The sequence below is a fragment of the Gadus chalcogrammus genome, chromosome 8 (assembly GCF_026213295.1).
Source record: "Gadus chalcogrammus isolate NIFS_2021 chromosome 8, NIFS_Gcha_1.0, whole genome shotgun sequence".
Lineage (NCBI taxonomy): Eukaryota > Metazoa > Chordata > Actinopteri > Gadiformes > Gadidae > Gadus > Gadus chalcogrammus.
Window position 1 is genome coordinate 15,275,882 of NC_079419.1, and position 17,900 is coordinate 15,293,781.

A 17,900-nucleotide genomic window follows, 5' to 3' on the forward strand; every position below is an offset into this window, starting at 1 on the left:
CCGCAGACATTGGGATACATACCCCCAACCTTACAGCCAACCACTGGATCCCACTCCCTTTTCCCCCCTTTTCCTGGTGCAGTACTAGCCTCCCCAGGGAATGTGACCGATGTTCCCCAACAGAGTTTAGAGTCTCTCCTGACCCTGCCCCCCCTCTCCCCCCCCCCCCCCACCCAGGCGCCACGCTGTGTGTGATCAGCCAGGACCGGAGCTCCCTGCGGCAGACCATCGTGCGGCTGGAGCTGGAGGACGAGTGGCAGTTCCGCCTGCGGGACGAGTTCCAGACGGCCAACTGTCTCGAAGACCGCCCGCTCTACTTCCTCACCGGCCGCCACATCTGAGACCCCCGGGCACCCCCGGGCGGTCGGGTGGAGGACCTCTCGCACAAAGAAACTCACACAGAGAGTGCAACGCATACGAGTACAATCAGGCGTGAGGATAAGGGTCGGATCCAGGGGGAGTGGAAACCGGAACAATGTCAGGCTTCCCCGACCAGCCCCGACACCGGGCCACTGCGCCGTACCTGTGTGTGGATGTGGCCGGTTGTCTGATAGCGTTTTATTGTTGGTGAACACGGGGTGAATCGGCGCAGATCCACGTTCTCTAGTTGTGTGTCTGGGTTTGTCTGGGTGGCGTGCAGGGCACCTTCAGGACTTCAATCCTCCCAAAGGCCCAGAAAATCTGGATTCTCATCGCGTGTGACGGGGCACTGGAGGGGTTATCTTTCGTTCTGGAGCACAAGCCAAGACGTACCCAAAGAACAGAGTAGAGGAGCAGATGAGGGAACGCCCCTCCGAGCACGCTCGGTCGCACCAGCACAGTGCAACGCGTGCCGGCACGAACAATAAAAGGTGTGCGCCTCCGCGGTCTTATCTCGTACCTGTAGCTGGGCCTGTCCCAAAACTCACCTCCCGTGTGACTTAACCTTTGCTGTGAAGAAAAGCCACGACAAAAAAAGAAAAGCTCACAGCTGTGTTTGTTTTTTAATCAAAACCGAAGAGAATATTTGGTGTTTTACTGTGACTGTTGTATAAAAGACTTTACGGATTGAAAATGTCTACACGGACTGTGACAGAGGTTGGGTCAAATTCTGTACATATTCGCTTATCTCAGGGTCTCAGGAGGATTACCGGTGAATTAAGGTAACCTTGATGTTGTCATACACATTGTGGTATCGTGTTTCAAATGGGTCCCATGTCTGCATTTTTCGTGGGTTTGATTACCAAAGAACATGCCAGAGTGCACATCCCCCCCCTCCACCAACATCCCTGCTCAGCCACCAAAATGACACTTCTCACAACATTACAGAAAGCCAATGGGCAGGCAGCTTTATGAATGGCATGCCAATGTTTTTGATATCTGCCAAAACTGTACATGCCATCAAGGGGAGTTATCAAATTTGATAATGCCATTGGAATCAAAATCGATGCCCAAGACTCTTTTCTGTGCAATTCTGAGGCATTTTATAGGGTTCAAAATTTAACTAAATTCTAAATGATCATCCTGTGAAGTTTTTATGTATTGGTGTTCTATACATTAATAGCTATAACAGATAGCAAGAAAGATGTTATGAAATGGGTTCTCTTATTTTCAAAAGTTAGGGTTTGGACAAATCAGACAAAGCATTGTGGAAAGGGAAAAGGGAGAGGGGACTAGTGTAGCCATTCAATCATCCTTACAATCAATTCCATTAATGTCTCTATACCCCAAAACATGTCCTCATGAAACTCCATGCTATGCATTGGTCTGCATAACCCCCAGGAACTCACCAGATGCCATGTGTGATGCTATGGGATGAACAAACCACTGCCAATGGTATTTGCTTCTTGCTGTGCCTGTTATTTCACGTTTTCATAGTGTTTTCTGTGCCTAACCGTAGTTCTGGTTCCTGCCACCGCTTGAAAAAGACTGCCCCCAAATCCCCATCAGAAGAGTGGAAAAACAGAAGCTTGTACACAGTCACTAGCAGACGACAAGGTCACATACTGTACTTGACAGAGGGTTGGGATGTTTTATATATGTTACTGCACAGGGTTGTCCAAAGAATATGCCTTAAGTGATGTTGTTACACGGGTGTCACTATGAGCCAAAGTAACTCTTTTCACGGACCAATGATAATGAAACAATTTCGCCTACCAGGGGATGAATAGTTTATATCTGAATCAAGCAAGGGAATGATACAAAAAATAATGGATTTAGGACTATGTCTATTGATTGATGCTTTGTTTACATTTTAACATTATTAATATATTGTATCAGCCTGATAACAACAGAAGGTTACTTTTTTTTAAGTCTGTTGAATCTTTTGCCGTTATTATATTGGTCACGTTGTCTTTCGTATTGTTTTGTTTTGCGAAGGCAAGAAGAATCTACCTAGATGTGTTCCTTCCCTGTGTTCATATCCCTTACTGTTTTTCTGTCGGGTTACAATTTTTTTCTTTTGGAAAACGAAAATCAGGTCCATGAGGGATTCTTATTTATTTGACATGCATTTTGGACTGAGGACAGTGGTAGAAATGTGATAATTGATTGCATGTTGTGCTCGTTTTATTTGGTTTTCCACCTTTCTCTTCTATTTCTTTCACCAATGGAGTGTCCTTGTGAAAACCATCTATGAAGGCTTTGCACAAGACCCAAGAGAATGATGAGTATATCTACTGAATGTTATGGGGGTAGGAAATATGAACTTGCACTATTACGGATCGCCAGCAGCAAAAATATTTTCTAGGCGAAAAAATTTAAGTTGCCCCCCCTTCCCTCCCAAAGAAAACTCACCATCACAACCAACAACAAGAACCAATCCAAAGTTACGAAGACTCTGTTGTTGAACCCCTTTCATAAAGTTTCTGATGGCCCACAGATTGTTTCTTTGTCGATGATTAGTTGGAACATATAACTTAATATGCAACTTGCTTCTCACAATCCTCACTGAAGTGTGCTAACATGCTAACGTTAGCGCCTGGGTGATCTACCTCATGTTTACCATTGTGGGTGTGGGCTGTTAATGTATGACTTTGGAGCAATGCTTTTGTTGTTGGACATTTATGAATGTAATAAAAAATGACATTTCGAGGAGTAATTATGATATATCTGTAAGTTTCTATTTGTACAAATTTCACTGCTAATTTGCTAGTGCTGACGCTGCACTTTTTGATTTGCATGTGGGGCCCAGTTTCCAACTGTAACATCATCTCTCTCTCCCCCTCTCTCACTCAGCCTCTGGCTCTTTGTCGGTCTCTCTCTCTCTCTCACGCACACTCTCAAAACTGAACTGAAATTTGACCTAGCTGCAGTTCTTTTTAATTGTACAGTATACTGGTAATCACACAATCATTGCTGCAAACATTCATTCAATGCCCAGTGTTGTGTTTCCTCCTCCACACGTCTGCATAAAGACTGAGTCCACCTGGGCCCACTTTATGTCATCTTACTCTCTGACCTCTCCCCTCTTTATAGTTGAGCACAGAGCATTCCTGTTGGATGCTTGGCGGTCCTTTGGGCGGTGCTCTCCCGGGCATTGTTGGTGGCAGGGTTGTTTGAGCAGCTGCCGGGTAGCATTTGAGCGCTTCTCATCAGCCCGGTTTAACACCAGGCTATTATCAGCCCAGTGCCAGACTGACTGAGAGCCAGGGTAGACGAGGCAGAGTGGGATGACGTTGCATTAAACTTCAATATGGAATTATATACTTAAAAAGAAAAAACCTGTATGTATCAGGTGAAAATATATAGTGCGGTTTACAAAGGTTATTCGCTTAAGTGACCTATGCCTTTGTTTCTATGAAATCTATTTGGATGTTGTTAAAAGTGTAGAAGATTAAGGCATTGCTCAATTATATAACTGAGCCACTTTGTATTTGACATTCATGATGCAAACATTGGAATACCTTCAGATTATATACCTTTGCTTTTCCCAAGGCTTAGTTCATACGTGAGCTTTTAGAGTATTGCTTTACCGCCAAACCTTGCAAAGTTCAAAACTAATCGGATGTCTCCTGACGGCTTCCCCTGACATATTTCCTCAGGCAGTGTGTTATTTAATACTGCACGTCTTTGAACCACTTACGTACCACGTGGTACGTATCCTCCTCACATATAATACATTCACATTTGAGAAACTTTGATAATGTAGAGAATAAACATACTAATACACAATGTCCAGTCGGACATTCAGTATGGACTGAAGTTGGACTAAACTGAGATAACCACCCAGTTTGCACCGGGATTCAGAGAATCATGACCTATTTGTAGATAATAGATACTAGAAGTTGATAGTCATTGGACATTGAGCATTCTGTATGCCAACAATACCCTTTATTAACCAAGTCATCAAATAAGGACAAATACGTAAATATGTTAACATAAATATGTTTCTTGGGATTCAGTCAATGAGATGTTAACACACACAAACAGAAATGGATCATCTTCCCTGGAAGTATTTTTCTTTTTTTAATGAACCGCTGCCCTCTGTAGCAATTAAGCTTTCACCAACACCAATCGGTCTGCCTGATTATCAGTAACCCATAGGTAAAGGGTAAAGGGTTTGCAGTAGTTACCTCGCATAATAATGGCCCACAGGCACCAGTCAGTGACAACCTTCAAAATCTACATATCAGTCCAGACTGAGAGAGCAGTAAAAAGAAAGAAAACGGTCAAATACAAATAATCTAGAAATTATAGAAAGATAAAAAAGAGCTTGATGTAAAGCAAGTGTCTAAGGATAATCTATCCTTATACACTTTCAATTTTAGAGTATGTATAATTTCAAAATAATAGAAAAATAACTTGTATATGTATTTTTGTATTTTTTGTCGGGCCGCAGACATTGATAATCCAACGCCCTGTGTATACAGAACCTTTTGTTCCACTAAAGAGGTATATGCTGTCATTAATCTAGATAAATGGCTGTGTTGTGCAACAACAAAAAATAATACATAATGCTTACATAATAAAGTAATTATTACATAATTACTTTATGCTTAACTAAGACTTGAAGACTATTGCGAAGTTTACACCGAATTTGCCAGTTCTAAAGCAGACTGAATAAGGGTTTTAGCAGGGCATAATTAGAATTTACTCTCAGAAGTCTTATGATCCTATTTAAAGCAGCGATAGGCAAAGGAAAGAGACACAAAAGGAATGGATGTATTTAGACGCTATTCAACGATTTATTTAATACAGCAGAATTCACGCTTGATTTTCAAATTTCAAATGTTATTGCTGCAAATTGTACATATAATATAATTTTCTCTTTTTTTGTGTAACATACAAAATGAATGCTCATACACTGTGAAAAAGGCTGTCCTTTCTGCTACGGGTAACGAGGTGGTGCTGTTAGCGCCAGTGATCTAGGGCTAATGACGTAGGTGAGAAACATGCTACTTGATGGGCACTTGGCAGAACAAACTACCAAAGGACGCACGCACACAATGAATTCCTCTGAAACAGGAAGTGGTCCCTCATGCAAGTGCATTTCTGAAAAGCCAAGCTGCCAGATCTGTTTCTGCTTTCTTCGATGCCAACTCCTCTACGGTAGCCAGCTCCTATATCATTGTTGGCTGAAAAGACAAAGTAATCTGGCAACCGGTTGACGTAATTGATACAATGCATCTTGTTAAGCAGCATCTGCCCTTTAATAATCTTAAAGCCCCCTTTTATTCTGATGCACGTTACCTCATTCACATCACTGTATGTCACCCTTTCTGACAGCAGTTAAAAGGACTACTGTAAGAATTCGAAATTCCTTCTCATTACTGGTCCCTTTGGCCAGTAAGTGAACTACAGCTGGCTCCAGTTAACACATTCAGAGCACTTGAGCGCGAGCTCCATTGGCTGAGACATTAACCATCATAAAGTAGTGTAGTTATGCCGTTATCCGCGCTTTGACGTCACTTCCATCCCATTTGTAACCGAACACGTTCAAATATAATGCAAATCAGCCACTAGGCTGTTCTACGACACAGAAGGAATCAGGGATGGCCTCATCTGTTAGGTTGAATTACAACCTGTTCATATATTGGCCATTAAAGAAATGAATGTTCCAAAAAGTCATACATGTAATCTCGTAAAGATATTAGATCCTTATCTGTAGAACCAGAAAACAGGGCCGTTTCCTCCTCTGTGGAATTTCAATTCTTAAATGACATGATTTAGATGGAGGGATTAGAGGCATGGTGTTAACAACTAAAAATAGTGCAACTTTACATTCTTTGTCATTAATGGATCATTTTTGTCAGAACTATTTGCGCATTTAAAGGTAGAATGTGCAAATAAAAGTGCATGCAGCAAATCTAAACTAGAGAACGTTAACAAGTAAGTAACATTAACCTTTCAATTAATAAATACATATTACCAGAAAATAAGAAGAATTTAGGTTTCAACAAAAAAGGAATTATGGGTAAATTAATCCCTGAGGGTTTAAAATTCTACGGATACAAGTTGTAAGGGACCCTGGTTGGATTTCATGTTGTACAGTACTGTTATCATTAAAATAAAAGGAATTGCACAATGTCATACATAATCCTTTAGCTAGCTAGCTTGTACAACTTAAAAAGAGGCAGACATTTAATGCTTCTCAATAATGACAAGAAAAGCTATGCTCCATATGGGACTTTTGGAATATGTCTGATTAACTACCATTCGTTACATAGTTACACACACTGGTTTGTTGCATGGAGGAATAAATAGGAGGACGGTGGGTAATTTACAAAATAAATATCTTCACGATGTGCCTTGCCTAAGGTCAAAAAAAAAAAATGGGAGGTAAGAAATTACCCAAATATAATAATGGGAAAAAAATAGAAGGAATGAAAGAATCAATTACAAAATATAACGAAAGGGAAAGCGCAGAAGAGGGGAAAGTAGGAATGAAAAGAGGACGGACGGAAGGACGGAAGTAAGGAAGGAACCATGGAAGGAAAGGAATTTAAGAAGATAAAATTAGAGAAACTGGTTCTCTCATCATGAGGATAGGTCCGTGAGAAGGGCTCCTTCCTCTATGACAGCCTGGGCAAACTGCTTAAACACACGGTCCATGTAAGTGCTCTGTCGCGGCCAAAAGCCCTCCAGGAAGCCAATGTGGCCCCCATGACATGTGATGAGGAGGGCCACGTTGGGGTTCTGCTTCGCGGCCTCCACTGGAATGGCTGACGCAAAACAAACACACAAACATTAGACTTCTGCCTATCTTTCAACCAGCAAATTTAAATTCATTTTTTTTTAAAACTGCTCCTAAGCATAAGAATTGCACAATTTAATTTTCAAAGTCAAGAAGTGTAATCAGGATCAGAAATCCCTCAGAAATCCTTTCTTGCTCATATACGACCAGATATCTGATTCGTATTTCTGATTGTACGACCTCCACTACTACGGCAACTTTTTGCAATTCCCATAAAAATGATGCACAGTCAATAAAGAGAACTTCCCAGGTGGTCCCCGGTCCTCTCCTCTGCCCTCTCATCAAAGGACATGTCCATTGATTGACCATTGGGGGCCGGCCTGGGGCTCACCGTGAGAGGGGGAGAAGACGTCATCGGCAGCGTTCAAGCAGAGCATCGGCACCTGCACCGACCTCAGCGTGTGCACCGGGCTGGCTGCGTGGTAGTAGTCATCGTTGGTGGGGTAGCCGAACATGATGGAGGTGAACCTCTCGTCAAACTCCCGGATGGTCTTTGCCTGTGGAGACACGGTCAGCATGAATACTCCTACAGCTGAAATGCATGTTTTCTAGAAGAGAGTTGAGGCATAAATTTGTTTTAACCCTAAAAAAAGGGAGTTTGTACCTTCATAACATGATCTATGTCGTAAGCTTTCTCAAGCACTGGTCTGTGCCTGGTGAAGAGAAAGAAGCCAAAAAAGAAAGCATGTAAGTAAGTGACTAAGGCATTTTTGATTCCTGTAAAAAACGTTATTAAAAATGTAAAACGCCTCCACTGAGGGGAAATTGCTTTATGCAACACGGTGAGTCAGTGGAAAACAGGCCAATAGTGGAACATTGGGCCGGTTCTCTGAAACAGTAATCTAAACTCCAGGCCCCACAGCTGCAGGGGGGCTGAGATTGACCGGCGCCATGGCACTAGTGCTTTAATCTGTCTTAATCCCACACACTGCTGGCACCACCACCACCACCACCACCACCACCACCACCACCACCACGGCTGACCTGTCCACAGAGGCCTGCAGGCAGCTCGTGAGGTAGGAGTTGAAGATGAAGCGGTCCAGAGGTTTCTCCAGCGAGGCGGTGCACTCGAACACATCCCAGCCGGCCGAGAACAGCACCACCCCCTTCAGACAGGTGGCGCGGCCCTTGCGTCCCAAGTAGTTGGCCAGCATCATGCTGTGGGCAGCATGGGGAGAGGGAGAGGGAGGGAGAGATGAAGACAGAGAGCGATAGAGGAAAAGTTGGAGGGAACGTCAGAGAGGGAGAGATGAAAACAGAGAGATAGAGGAAGAGTTGGAGAGAACGACAGAGAGGGAGAGGAAGAGATGAAGACAGAGAGATAGAGGAAGAGTTGGAGAGAACGACAGAGAGGGAGAGGAAGAGATGAAGGCCGAGAGAGATAGAGGAAGAGTTGGAGAGAACGAAAGAGATGGAGAGGGAGAGAGGAGCCAGAAGGGAATGGGATAGGATAGAGATAAAAAATAAGGGATTGGGACATGCTCCATGTTTTATAAACCAATCCTTCGCCTGCAGGGATTAGCTCAGTAAAAACTGTTTATCTGGCACCACGGCCACTGGTCTCCGGTCAACATGAGGGATGCTAAAGCGCTCGCATTTTCAACCAGAACCAGTCACATCAATGTCACGCTGACTAAACAAACACACACACACACACACACACACACACACACACACACACACACACACACACACACACACACACACACACACACACACACACACACACACACACACACACACACACAGCTGCTGAGCATCACACCGCTATCATGTGACCGGCCATTATCGACATAGGGGCTGGGCGGTGGGTGATTTACCCGCCCATGGAGACTCCTGCAGCCATGAGGGGCGCCGCCTCGTTGGTCCGCTGGATGTGCTCCATGACCGTCTCAAGGTCCTCCGTGTTGGCAGCACAGTATGTCCTGGGGGTCTGGGGGGCGGGGGCGGGGGGGAGAGAGGGAGAGAGGGAGAGGGGAGGGGCGGCAGACATTGTTTTATTTGAAACTTAGCTTGATGTAATATAAGCTGTTTATAGTACCCACTATAAACATGCATTTGCTATTAAATGCTCTTTCGCCTAAAACAGATTTGCCTAAAACATAATACAACTGTACATGTTTAACAATTAATAGCATATTATGAAATAAAAGTTTAGAAATTAAACATTATCAACACCAAAACTACTACCCTTGAGGGAAGGCGTTAATCATATGAAAACTAATCTGCAGCTGAATGTTCTCCATGCTGGGCTATGAGAGAACAACTTCAACACTCGGTTGGTTCATGTGCAGCCCCACTCATTACAAATGGCTGACTCGCGACTCTCTGGACTGGCATGGAGGTTTGCCATGAGATAATGCATTGGCCATCACCAATGAGTTACAGTCTGATGCTAAGGGATGCTGGATGCTGGGATGCTCCTCCCATAAGGAAAATTGTTTAATGCAAACATCTGCTTGTTAAATAGATAATGAAAAATAGATGGATATACTTAACATAAATTAAAGCAGTGGACTTCTGCACTGAAAGCCATAGCCTCACTTTTTGTACTTCATTTGACGAGTAAAAGCCTTCTTGAGATGAATTCACAAACTTTTGAGATTAATTGTATTCTCTAAAGCTTCCTAAAATAAATAAGGATCTCCTCTGTGACTTAATAAAATACAAATGCAAAGAACACAAAACGAACCACGAAAGTAATATTTAATGGGACATTGTCCTGTCTGAAGCAAAGCTGGTATCTAAGGAGCAAAAGAAATACGCTTCCAAACTTGATTCGACTAATAAGACATTTTCACTTGGAGGCCATTTAAATAAGCCCAACTCTTATTATGCTGTTGACTCATCAGACACAGCCCTTCATTAAGATTCACAAAAAAAGGAGAATACTCTGTAAACAGTGTTCTTCTTCTTTGAATCCTTGTTCATTTCTACCAGCAGTGATGCTGCCTTTACATGTCGTATCAATGAACACAGCGTGTGATTTATGCCTCTTTTACTTTCAACAGTTATTGTAACTGCTATTAATGGGGAGAGGTCGAGAACGGGGCTGCTGGCTTGTCAGAATGGTCTTTGAAGCAGCATGCACCGCACACACTGGACAAGTGCTGGCCTATTTAAACAATGGAGCGTATTCACACTCACTGGCCAAAGAGAAACACATCCACAAAAGCTAACAAAGGACAAATGATTTGCATCTAAAACGTAGCGCACATTTGGCAGGCCCGAGGATATTTTCTCTTTTTTCGCTACAGTACTTTCAATACTCACATGATGTAAGCCTTCTTCCCATTTGAATATAGAGATCCTTACTCTAGGCTATACGTGTATATATATATATAGGAAAGTGAGCTATTACAGCCACATTGGAAGGATTTGAGTAACTAACATTAGATTGATTGTGTAGAAAACCCTAGCTAATCACAAAACCATTTGTACACTAGGATGAGGTCTCCAAGTAACACTGGCATACTATTAGTAGAGCGGAATAATGTGTCGCTTGAAAAGACCCACACACAGACATCCACAGAGGAAGAAAGCAAGGACGACCCAAACAGTGGGCACATTATGCAAAAAAGTACAAGACTGGTTTAGTGTGTTTCTGTGAGCTAAATGATTGAAACAAATGGTGTGTTTCTTTTGCAACACCAGTCCAATGAGGTCATATGGTAAAGGATTCTAATTGAAATACACTATCTGTCCACCTTGCAATTTAATCCCTGCAATGGTGACAACTCTGTCTGCATGGGCAGACAGAGGGGAACCGAAAGGACATCTCTAGTTATACAACTGGCACTTAGAGGGCTTACTGTTACTGACTAAGGTTACGTATCTCACAGCTCTCTCTACCTGGCTAGCACATCTGTTGTTTACTACCCATGGCCTTCATATTGGGCATGAGTGGTCTGATCTACAATATCATTATGATACAAAATAAATTATCATATAAGGAATATAATAAAAATCACGTTGCATTCTTACCAAAAGCATTTCACCAGAGACTCCTCTGTTGTTGAATACCACACATCTGAAATTCAAAATAAAACAAAACAAAACGTATAAGTTATGTATAGTAAATGCAAGGTCATGCTTTTTTTTGTCGACCAATCACTGCATATAGTACAAGGCAAGCCAGTTGGCCCTACTGTGTAGATGTATTCCATTCAAGTTTTTTGCGACTAGCTCAATTCCAAGATCGCAAAAGCCATAATTTCCTAAATTCTTCTTAACATGAAGAAACAACGGAACAGGAAAAATGAGGAGCCAATGAACAGATTCACAGCTGTGTGTGAGAGAAACATGCAGGATGTCTCTCTCCCTCACTCTCTCGCTCTCTCTTCCTGTCTCTTTTCCACTTCCCCACTGTTATCTCATGTCGTCAGATTAGCTGTTTCCATCGCTAGCAATCAGGTGCAGTGTGGGACTCGGTGAGGGGGGGGGGGTTACTGAGAGCTGTGTGATAGGCTGCGCTCCTGTACACTCTGCACTGCAGCACGGACGGCAAGGTAGTCGCTGTGCCGTCCTAAGCCGCAAAAGCTTTTAACGGGGATAAGCTGTGTGGTTCATTAAGCCATGCACACGGGGGCCCGAGCTGGAAGTTGCTGAATTTGCGCCAGTCCCTTTCTCTGTGGGTGTGACCTCTGTGGAAGAATGAAAACAGAGAGATGCAGTCTCTGATTCCATAACAGGAGGAGAAGGAGGACGAGGACGAGGACGAGAGAGAGAAATAAAAACCTCCCTCTGCCTCTCTCAATGCTTTCGCTGTATTCGCTGGTTATTAACAAAAGGCAGCTATGGAAAGAATGTGATCGGCACCCTTCTCCCCCTGTGCACCTGCCCGCCTGATCGACCCCCCTTACCCATGTCACGTGGTGCAACATGGTGTAACATTAACGTCCCAGCACGGACCTCTGAGCACGCTGCGTGGGGCGTGCAAAAGATGAATGAAACAGAGCAGGTGTAAAGAGCGAGGCAGTGGGGGGGGGGGGGGGGGGGGGCACCCACCTATAGCCTAGATCTCGGCTCTGTTGGACCATGTGCAGGATGTAGGACTCCCGGCTGGTCCCGGTGAGGCCGGGCAGGAGGATGACGGTGGGCCTGGAGGCGGGGTCGGGGTGGGTGGGGCTCTCATCGTTGTCAAACCAATCCAGGGAGATCTGGCCCCCGTCTGCTGCCTTAATGAGTTCACTGCAGAGGAGAGAAGCACATGCAACTCAGGGGGAGACACACAATCTGGGTACACAGGCTTACGCCACCATCATAACTAACTCGCCGCATTTCCTTTACTGACACACACACATACAAACACATTCAAACACACACACACACACACACACACACTCACACTCTCAATAACGCACCCACACACTTTCAAAAACCCACACACCCCCAGCAAACAAGCTGATTTGCAGAACAATGATGGTGTGTAAGATAAGTGCAAGTTGAATGGGGCATTTTTGTTATGGTCGAGGGAAATGAAATACCTAGGAAGTGAAGTCAGGAAGTATGATTCAACCTGACTGCACAAAGTGTTACCAGCAGCTGCGCCTATACCCCCCCCTCTCCAGTGACCTGCCTGTCACTGTGCTTTTCAAGGCACATGGTTTTTGCAATGAGTGCGACAGTGGCATTGCACCAGTGTATTTGTACAGTACAGCGAAACAATCGTCTGACGCATGAGGTCATTCAATCCCACCACAATGTATATCACAAGTCTCTTGAACAGACACACACACACACACACACACACACACACACACACACACACACACACACACACACACACACACGCACACACACACACACACACACACACACACACACACACACACACACACACACACACACACACACACACACACACACACACACACACACACACGCATAGAGCAGCAGAGGCATCCAGCAAGCCACACTTGTCCAGTCATCGGCTTGAAATTACAGAACCTGCCATGAAATATGCACCTCCGGTCTGCATAAAAGACTCTGAGAGCTGAGAGCAACTGTCCAAGGCCTCATGCTAATCCTTTATTGGACCAAAGGACTAGTCATCTGAGTGGAATTTCACTCCCAGCCCGTGGAGGAATCGGACATGGTCTCTGATCTTGTTCCACCTGTCCTCGATTAGACTCAAGAATAGGTTGATTCCTATCGCCTTCTATTCCTCTGGGGGGAGGGGGGATGTGGAAGTGTGTGTGTGTTTGTGTGTGTGTGTGTGTGTGTGTGTGTGTGTGTGTGTGTGTGTGTGTGTGTGTGTGTGTGTGTGTGTGTGTGTGTGTGTGTGTGTGTGTGTGTGTGTGTGTGTGTATGTGTGTGTGTGTGTGTGTGTGTGTGTGTGTGTGAGTGTGTGTGTACGTGTAAGTGTGTGTGTGTGTGTGTGTGTGTGTGTGTGTGTGTGTGTGTGTGTGTGTGTGTAAGTGTGTGTGAGTTTGTGTGTGTGTGTGTGATGTGTGTGTGTTTGCATGCACGTGTGTGTATGTGAGGAGGGGGGACTATAACACTGTCATCTGTGTGAATGTCATCGGTCATTGTGATCAGACATACGATGGGACATAAACTAGACATAGTGTGGCCCTGCTGCATTATGGGAACATGGGTCAAAGTTGGTTGGGTATAGGGATGCCCTTGGAGGAAACAGTGCACCTTAGCAGTTGTGTCACTCATAGGAAGACCCTCAGTTGAACTGCTGAGTTGACTCAAAAAAACAAACTGGCAGTTGGAATAGGGTGAAAGCTACAGCAGTAGCATGAAGGGCCTGATTGGTTGACTTTTAGTATGTTACTGAGAACTTGGGTATCATGCCTTAGACTTACAAATAACAATGACAAAATATAGAGGAATACTTAACAGAATAACATATATCTGTCGGGTCTACTTTGTTGTTGAGGGTAAAACGTGATCAAATACATGGCAATGCTTATAACAATGACTGTTTTATCTAAGGGCTCCATTCTGTTTTACTAAGAAGTGTTCTTTTTTGTTATAAACTAAAACGAAATGTCGAAAACGTAGTTTCTTTCCGCGATAGACAATGTTGAATTTGCTTGTTTATGGGTTGGAGGTCGGTTATGTCAATCTACGTTTCCCTCAAGGGTGAGAAAACAGAATTAGTCTTCTACAAACATAAAAAACCTGTTGAGCCCTTCCAAGATATCCCTAGGAAAACACCAAAATCCAGCAATGGACTGTACTGCATGTTCATTGTCACCGTAATCTACATGATCTGAAAGCAGCCATGGACCAACACCATAGAATGAAAGAACTCCTTCATTCTCTGAGCCGTGGAGTTTGGCAATGCAAAACAATAAGGATTTATTTGACAAATTGTGAAACCTAGAAAGAAAAATACAAAGGCAAGAAGGAACAGCGGACAAAGACTTCCTTGGAGCACGTGCTAAGTTCCCAAGCCTGCTCCTAAAACCTCCTACAGTTTTAGCACCCTTTAGATAAATATTAGCCGTAATAACAGTATATTGCCCAATTAACAATTGATAGCGTTTTCCCCTATGCCCCACAATCATTGTTGTGGCTTGTAAACTGTCCCGCTCCACTTTCATCTCGCACTCTCACACAAACCCATCGGGTTACTGGACAGCGTGAGTTGAATTTGAATGAATGGACGGGTGAGAGCCAGCCTACGGTCAGAGGAAGTCACTCCTTGTCACTTGTGAGTAGTGTCACTACTTACTTTCTGTAGGTGACCCCGGGTTTGGCTGTGACGAAAGGTCTCAGCAGCGTCTGGATTCGACTCTCCCAGCACCAGAAAGTGGGGTAGTAGGTCTCTGAAACCACCGGACATTGTTCCCGCAGAAACTTGTAGAACTTCTTACCCCCAGCGACCAGCTGAGGCTTCTGCAACGTAGAGATTAAATGTACTGAATTACGCTTTCATACAAAACAAGATAGTATACCCAGAAATAACTCTTAAAATAGAGCAAATGTAACTGTGAATAGTAGATGTGTAGTTTCACTGGATATGATTATTAAGAAAAAGTGATCACTTCACTTTTGTTAGGATGAATATGATTTTCTGTGGGGATTATTATTATGTGTTTGTGTGTGTGTGTGTGTGTGTGTGTGTGTGTTGTGTGTGTGTGTGTGTGTGTGTGTGTGTGTGTGTGTGTGTGTGTGTGTGTGTGTGTGTGTGTGTGTGTGTGTGTGTGTGTGTGTGTGTGTGTGTGTGTGTGTGTGTGTGTGTGTGTGTGTGTGTGTGTGTGTGTGTGTGTGTGTGTGTGTATGTTGGGGGAGGGGGGTATAATTGTGTAATAATTGTTTTACACAATTAATGTTCAACAAAAACAATACACATGTGTTACACCAGTGTAACCAGTAACCAGTGTAACATCCATTTCTAGTCTTGTTTTGGTACTTTTTCATGAGTTGTACACTGATTATGCAATCAACAATGAATATGAGTAGCCAGGAACTGTCCAACAATATTGACCAGTAGCGTGTTCAAATAATGTGAGCTGAACTGACTGCAGTGCTGCTGTACAGTGCAGCCATATGTATTCCAACACATTCATTATTATAAGGGAGTAGAAGCCGGCGCAACGAAAACATGTCCTACCACCATGCTGTATGATTTGGTCTATTCGTTTCGAATTATACTTAGTAGCCTTCATAAATCCGCTTAAAAATGCAAACCTATTCTCGGTAGGCTAAATCCATGTGGGCAAATTGCCATTTCTGAGCGCCTATTTGCATCCCAATGTCACGGATATAATAACTTAGAATATATGATGAGGCTGCGCGCGTGCTTTGTGTACAGCGATGGCACCGACAGCGTTGCATAATAACCTGTACCGGCATCTGGGATGGCCTAGCTTAACCACAGCAAATCTGGTATGGATCAGATTCTGATTTGCCGGCGATTTATAAAATGCCAGTAAAGTCGTAATACAAATCTAATGCAATGCTACCTAAATTAAGACACGGGCTACATCAACTTCATGATAGGCCTGTATATGTGTGTTTGTGTGTGTATGTCTGCCACTCTTAACAGCATGCAGCCGTACAGTCCGTCGGGGGCTGCTGCATCCCTATCCAACCATCAGCGAATGCAAGCACAGGCTGATTCTGCGCAAAGCGCAATTATTGCCCTATCCTCGATTGTTGCCGTCCTCGGCGAAATTAACAACAAATCTTAAAAACAAATAGATAGCTCTATTCTGTTGATAGGAAACACGTTTATGCAAATCAGCCGGCAATAGTTACCTTAGCCACGGACACCAAGTAGTAACATGTATAAGCTGCGCTAAAGCCAAGCACCAGCGACAGTCCGACTCCAGATCCGAATAGACCAACTTTCACTTGGTTTTCCAAATAAAGTGACAGGTCCCTCGTCAAAACGTTGAGATTGATGTCCAGGGAGATCATTGCAATGTTGCTGTTTTCTCCAAGCAGCGAGGTTGGCGGCTGTCTCTCGCTGAGGTCCAGCTGGGTGCTGCATTCGCAAAGTGAAGGAGACAGTCAAGGGGACCGCTTCCACTGCTATATATAGTGGCAGGTGATGGCGCTGTTTCACGAGCTATACTCAGGGCCTCTGCCACTGTGGGTATAAATAAGTGCAAAGCACCACCTACAGACGCCATAGCGGTAGTACAAAAGTCTGACTTGTTTCATAATAGTATTGGAAAATACGTTGGATTGACTGATGCAAATAAATGCTCACATCTGATGAGCCCATGCTTGACATTTTTAAAGCTGTTTGGGTGCATTGTGTATTCATGCATGCATCCCATAGATGCAATGTATGCAATTATTTGTTGGTCATTCTAGCATAGACTACAGAAACCGAAGATTATATAGCTATATATATTGCATGGTTGATGTTTGAGTAATGGTTTGCAAAAACGTTGTGTATTCACAACCGCAGACCACATCAGTTCATTGCTGATCGTATCTGTCCCTGAACTGGGTTGCGTACATCTGTGCCATCTGTGCAATGTGCAATGGTTGTCGTGAGTTAGGCCATATTTGTTTAGGTGAGGCGTTTGTCTAAACTAAACCAAATATTAAAGGAACTCATCAAGTCATTAAAACTATTGAGGGAACACAAACTTAACAGGGTGGATGGGGCAGAAATAGGAATTACACAGACGACAAATATTTAGAAATGAAAAGTGAATGAAAATCCACATAATGATATCATTTTTTAATCCATTTTATTTTGACTGCTATGTAGAATTCCCAATAGCCACATCCTTCTATTAAGAATGATCTAACCACTTAAGATAAAAGTCTGCAATATATATATATATATATATATATATATATATATATATATATATATATTCCTATAGTCTTTTCAAACATTTGTTTTAATTCATACCGCAATAAAGACTTTCCCATAGTAAATAAACTAAATGAAACAGAAATTAATATCAATTTATATTTTTACAAAAAGATACACTGTTACTTACTATTTAGAATTACACAATAACTTAATAGGCCAACATATCTGTCTTTGAAGGTATTGAAGAAATGTAATTATAGACGAACCTATTTATTTCAATATTCCATAAAAATCACACAGGCATCTTATTATATTTGGAATGGATGTATTTATAATAAATGTGCAATAACATATATCATTAACTGCAGTAATATACTGGTTATGTGTGGCATATTTTTATGAACTTTGCATATTTCAAGGACCTATGATTAGATAACAAACTAATCGGTTTATATAGTAGTGGCCAAGTTAATGGTCACTAGTCTA

The 17,900-nt window shown here is 43.1% G+C and overlaps 2 protein-coding genes across 2 annotated transcripts in view; one reads left to right on the top strand and one right to left on the bottom strand.

Moving 5' to 3' along the window:
* Nucleotides 1–3,328, top strand: part of greb1l (GREB1 like retinoic acid receptor coactivator) — a 77,688-nt gene extending 74,360 nt beyond the window's left edge. The window contains exon 35 of the mRNA XM_056596855.1: nt 178–3,328. Within this exon, the coding sequence (XP_056452830.1) occupies nt 178–341 (164 nt within the window). The 3' untranslated portion in view covers nt 342–3,328. The remainder of the gene's footprint in view (nt 1–177) is intronic.
* Nucleotides 3,329–4,973: 1,645 nt separating this feature from the next.
* Nucleotides 4,974–16,630, bottom strand: abhd3 (abhydrolase domain containing 3, phospholipase). Its single transcript, XM_056597702.1, has 9 exons — nt 16,394–16,630; nt 14,865–15,028; nt 12,182–12,364; nt 11,159–11,204; nt 8,995–9,107; nt 8,159–8,332; nt 7,779–7,827; nt 7,506–7,671; nt 4,974–7,142 (listed from the first exon to the last, which is right to left on the bottom strand). Exons 1-9 carry the CDS (start codon nt 16,553–16,555, stop codon nt 6,958–6,960), a joined length of 1,242 nt encoding a protein of 413 aa, XP_056453677.1. The 5' UTR covers nt 16,556–16,630; the 3' UTR covers nt 4,974–6,957.
* Nucleotides 16,631–17,900: the final 1,270 nt, after the last annotated feature.

Excerpts from the sequence above, each read along its gene's own strand:
- abhd3 (XM_056597702.1), bottom strand. The coding sequence starts at position 16,555 with ATGATCTCCCTGGACATCAATCTCAACGTTTTGACGAGGGACCTGTCA. Across the intron at positions 12,365-14,864 it reads CCCGGGGTCACCTACAGAAA|TGAACTCATTAAGGCAGCAG; the intron begins GTAAGTAGTGAC and ends TCTCCTCTGCAG. Across the intron at positions 8,333-8,994 it reads GCAGGAGTCTCCATGGGCGG|CATGATGCTGGCCAACTACT; the intron begins GTAAATCACCCA and ends TGCTGCCCACAG.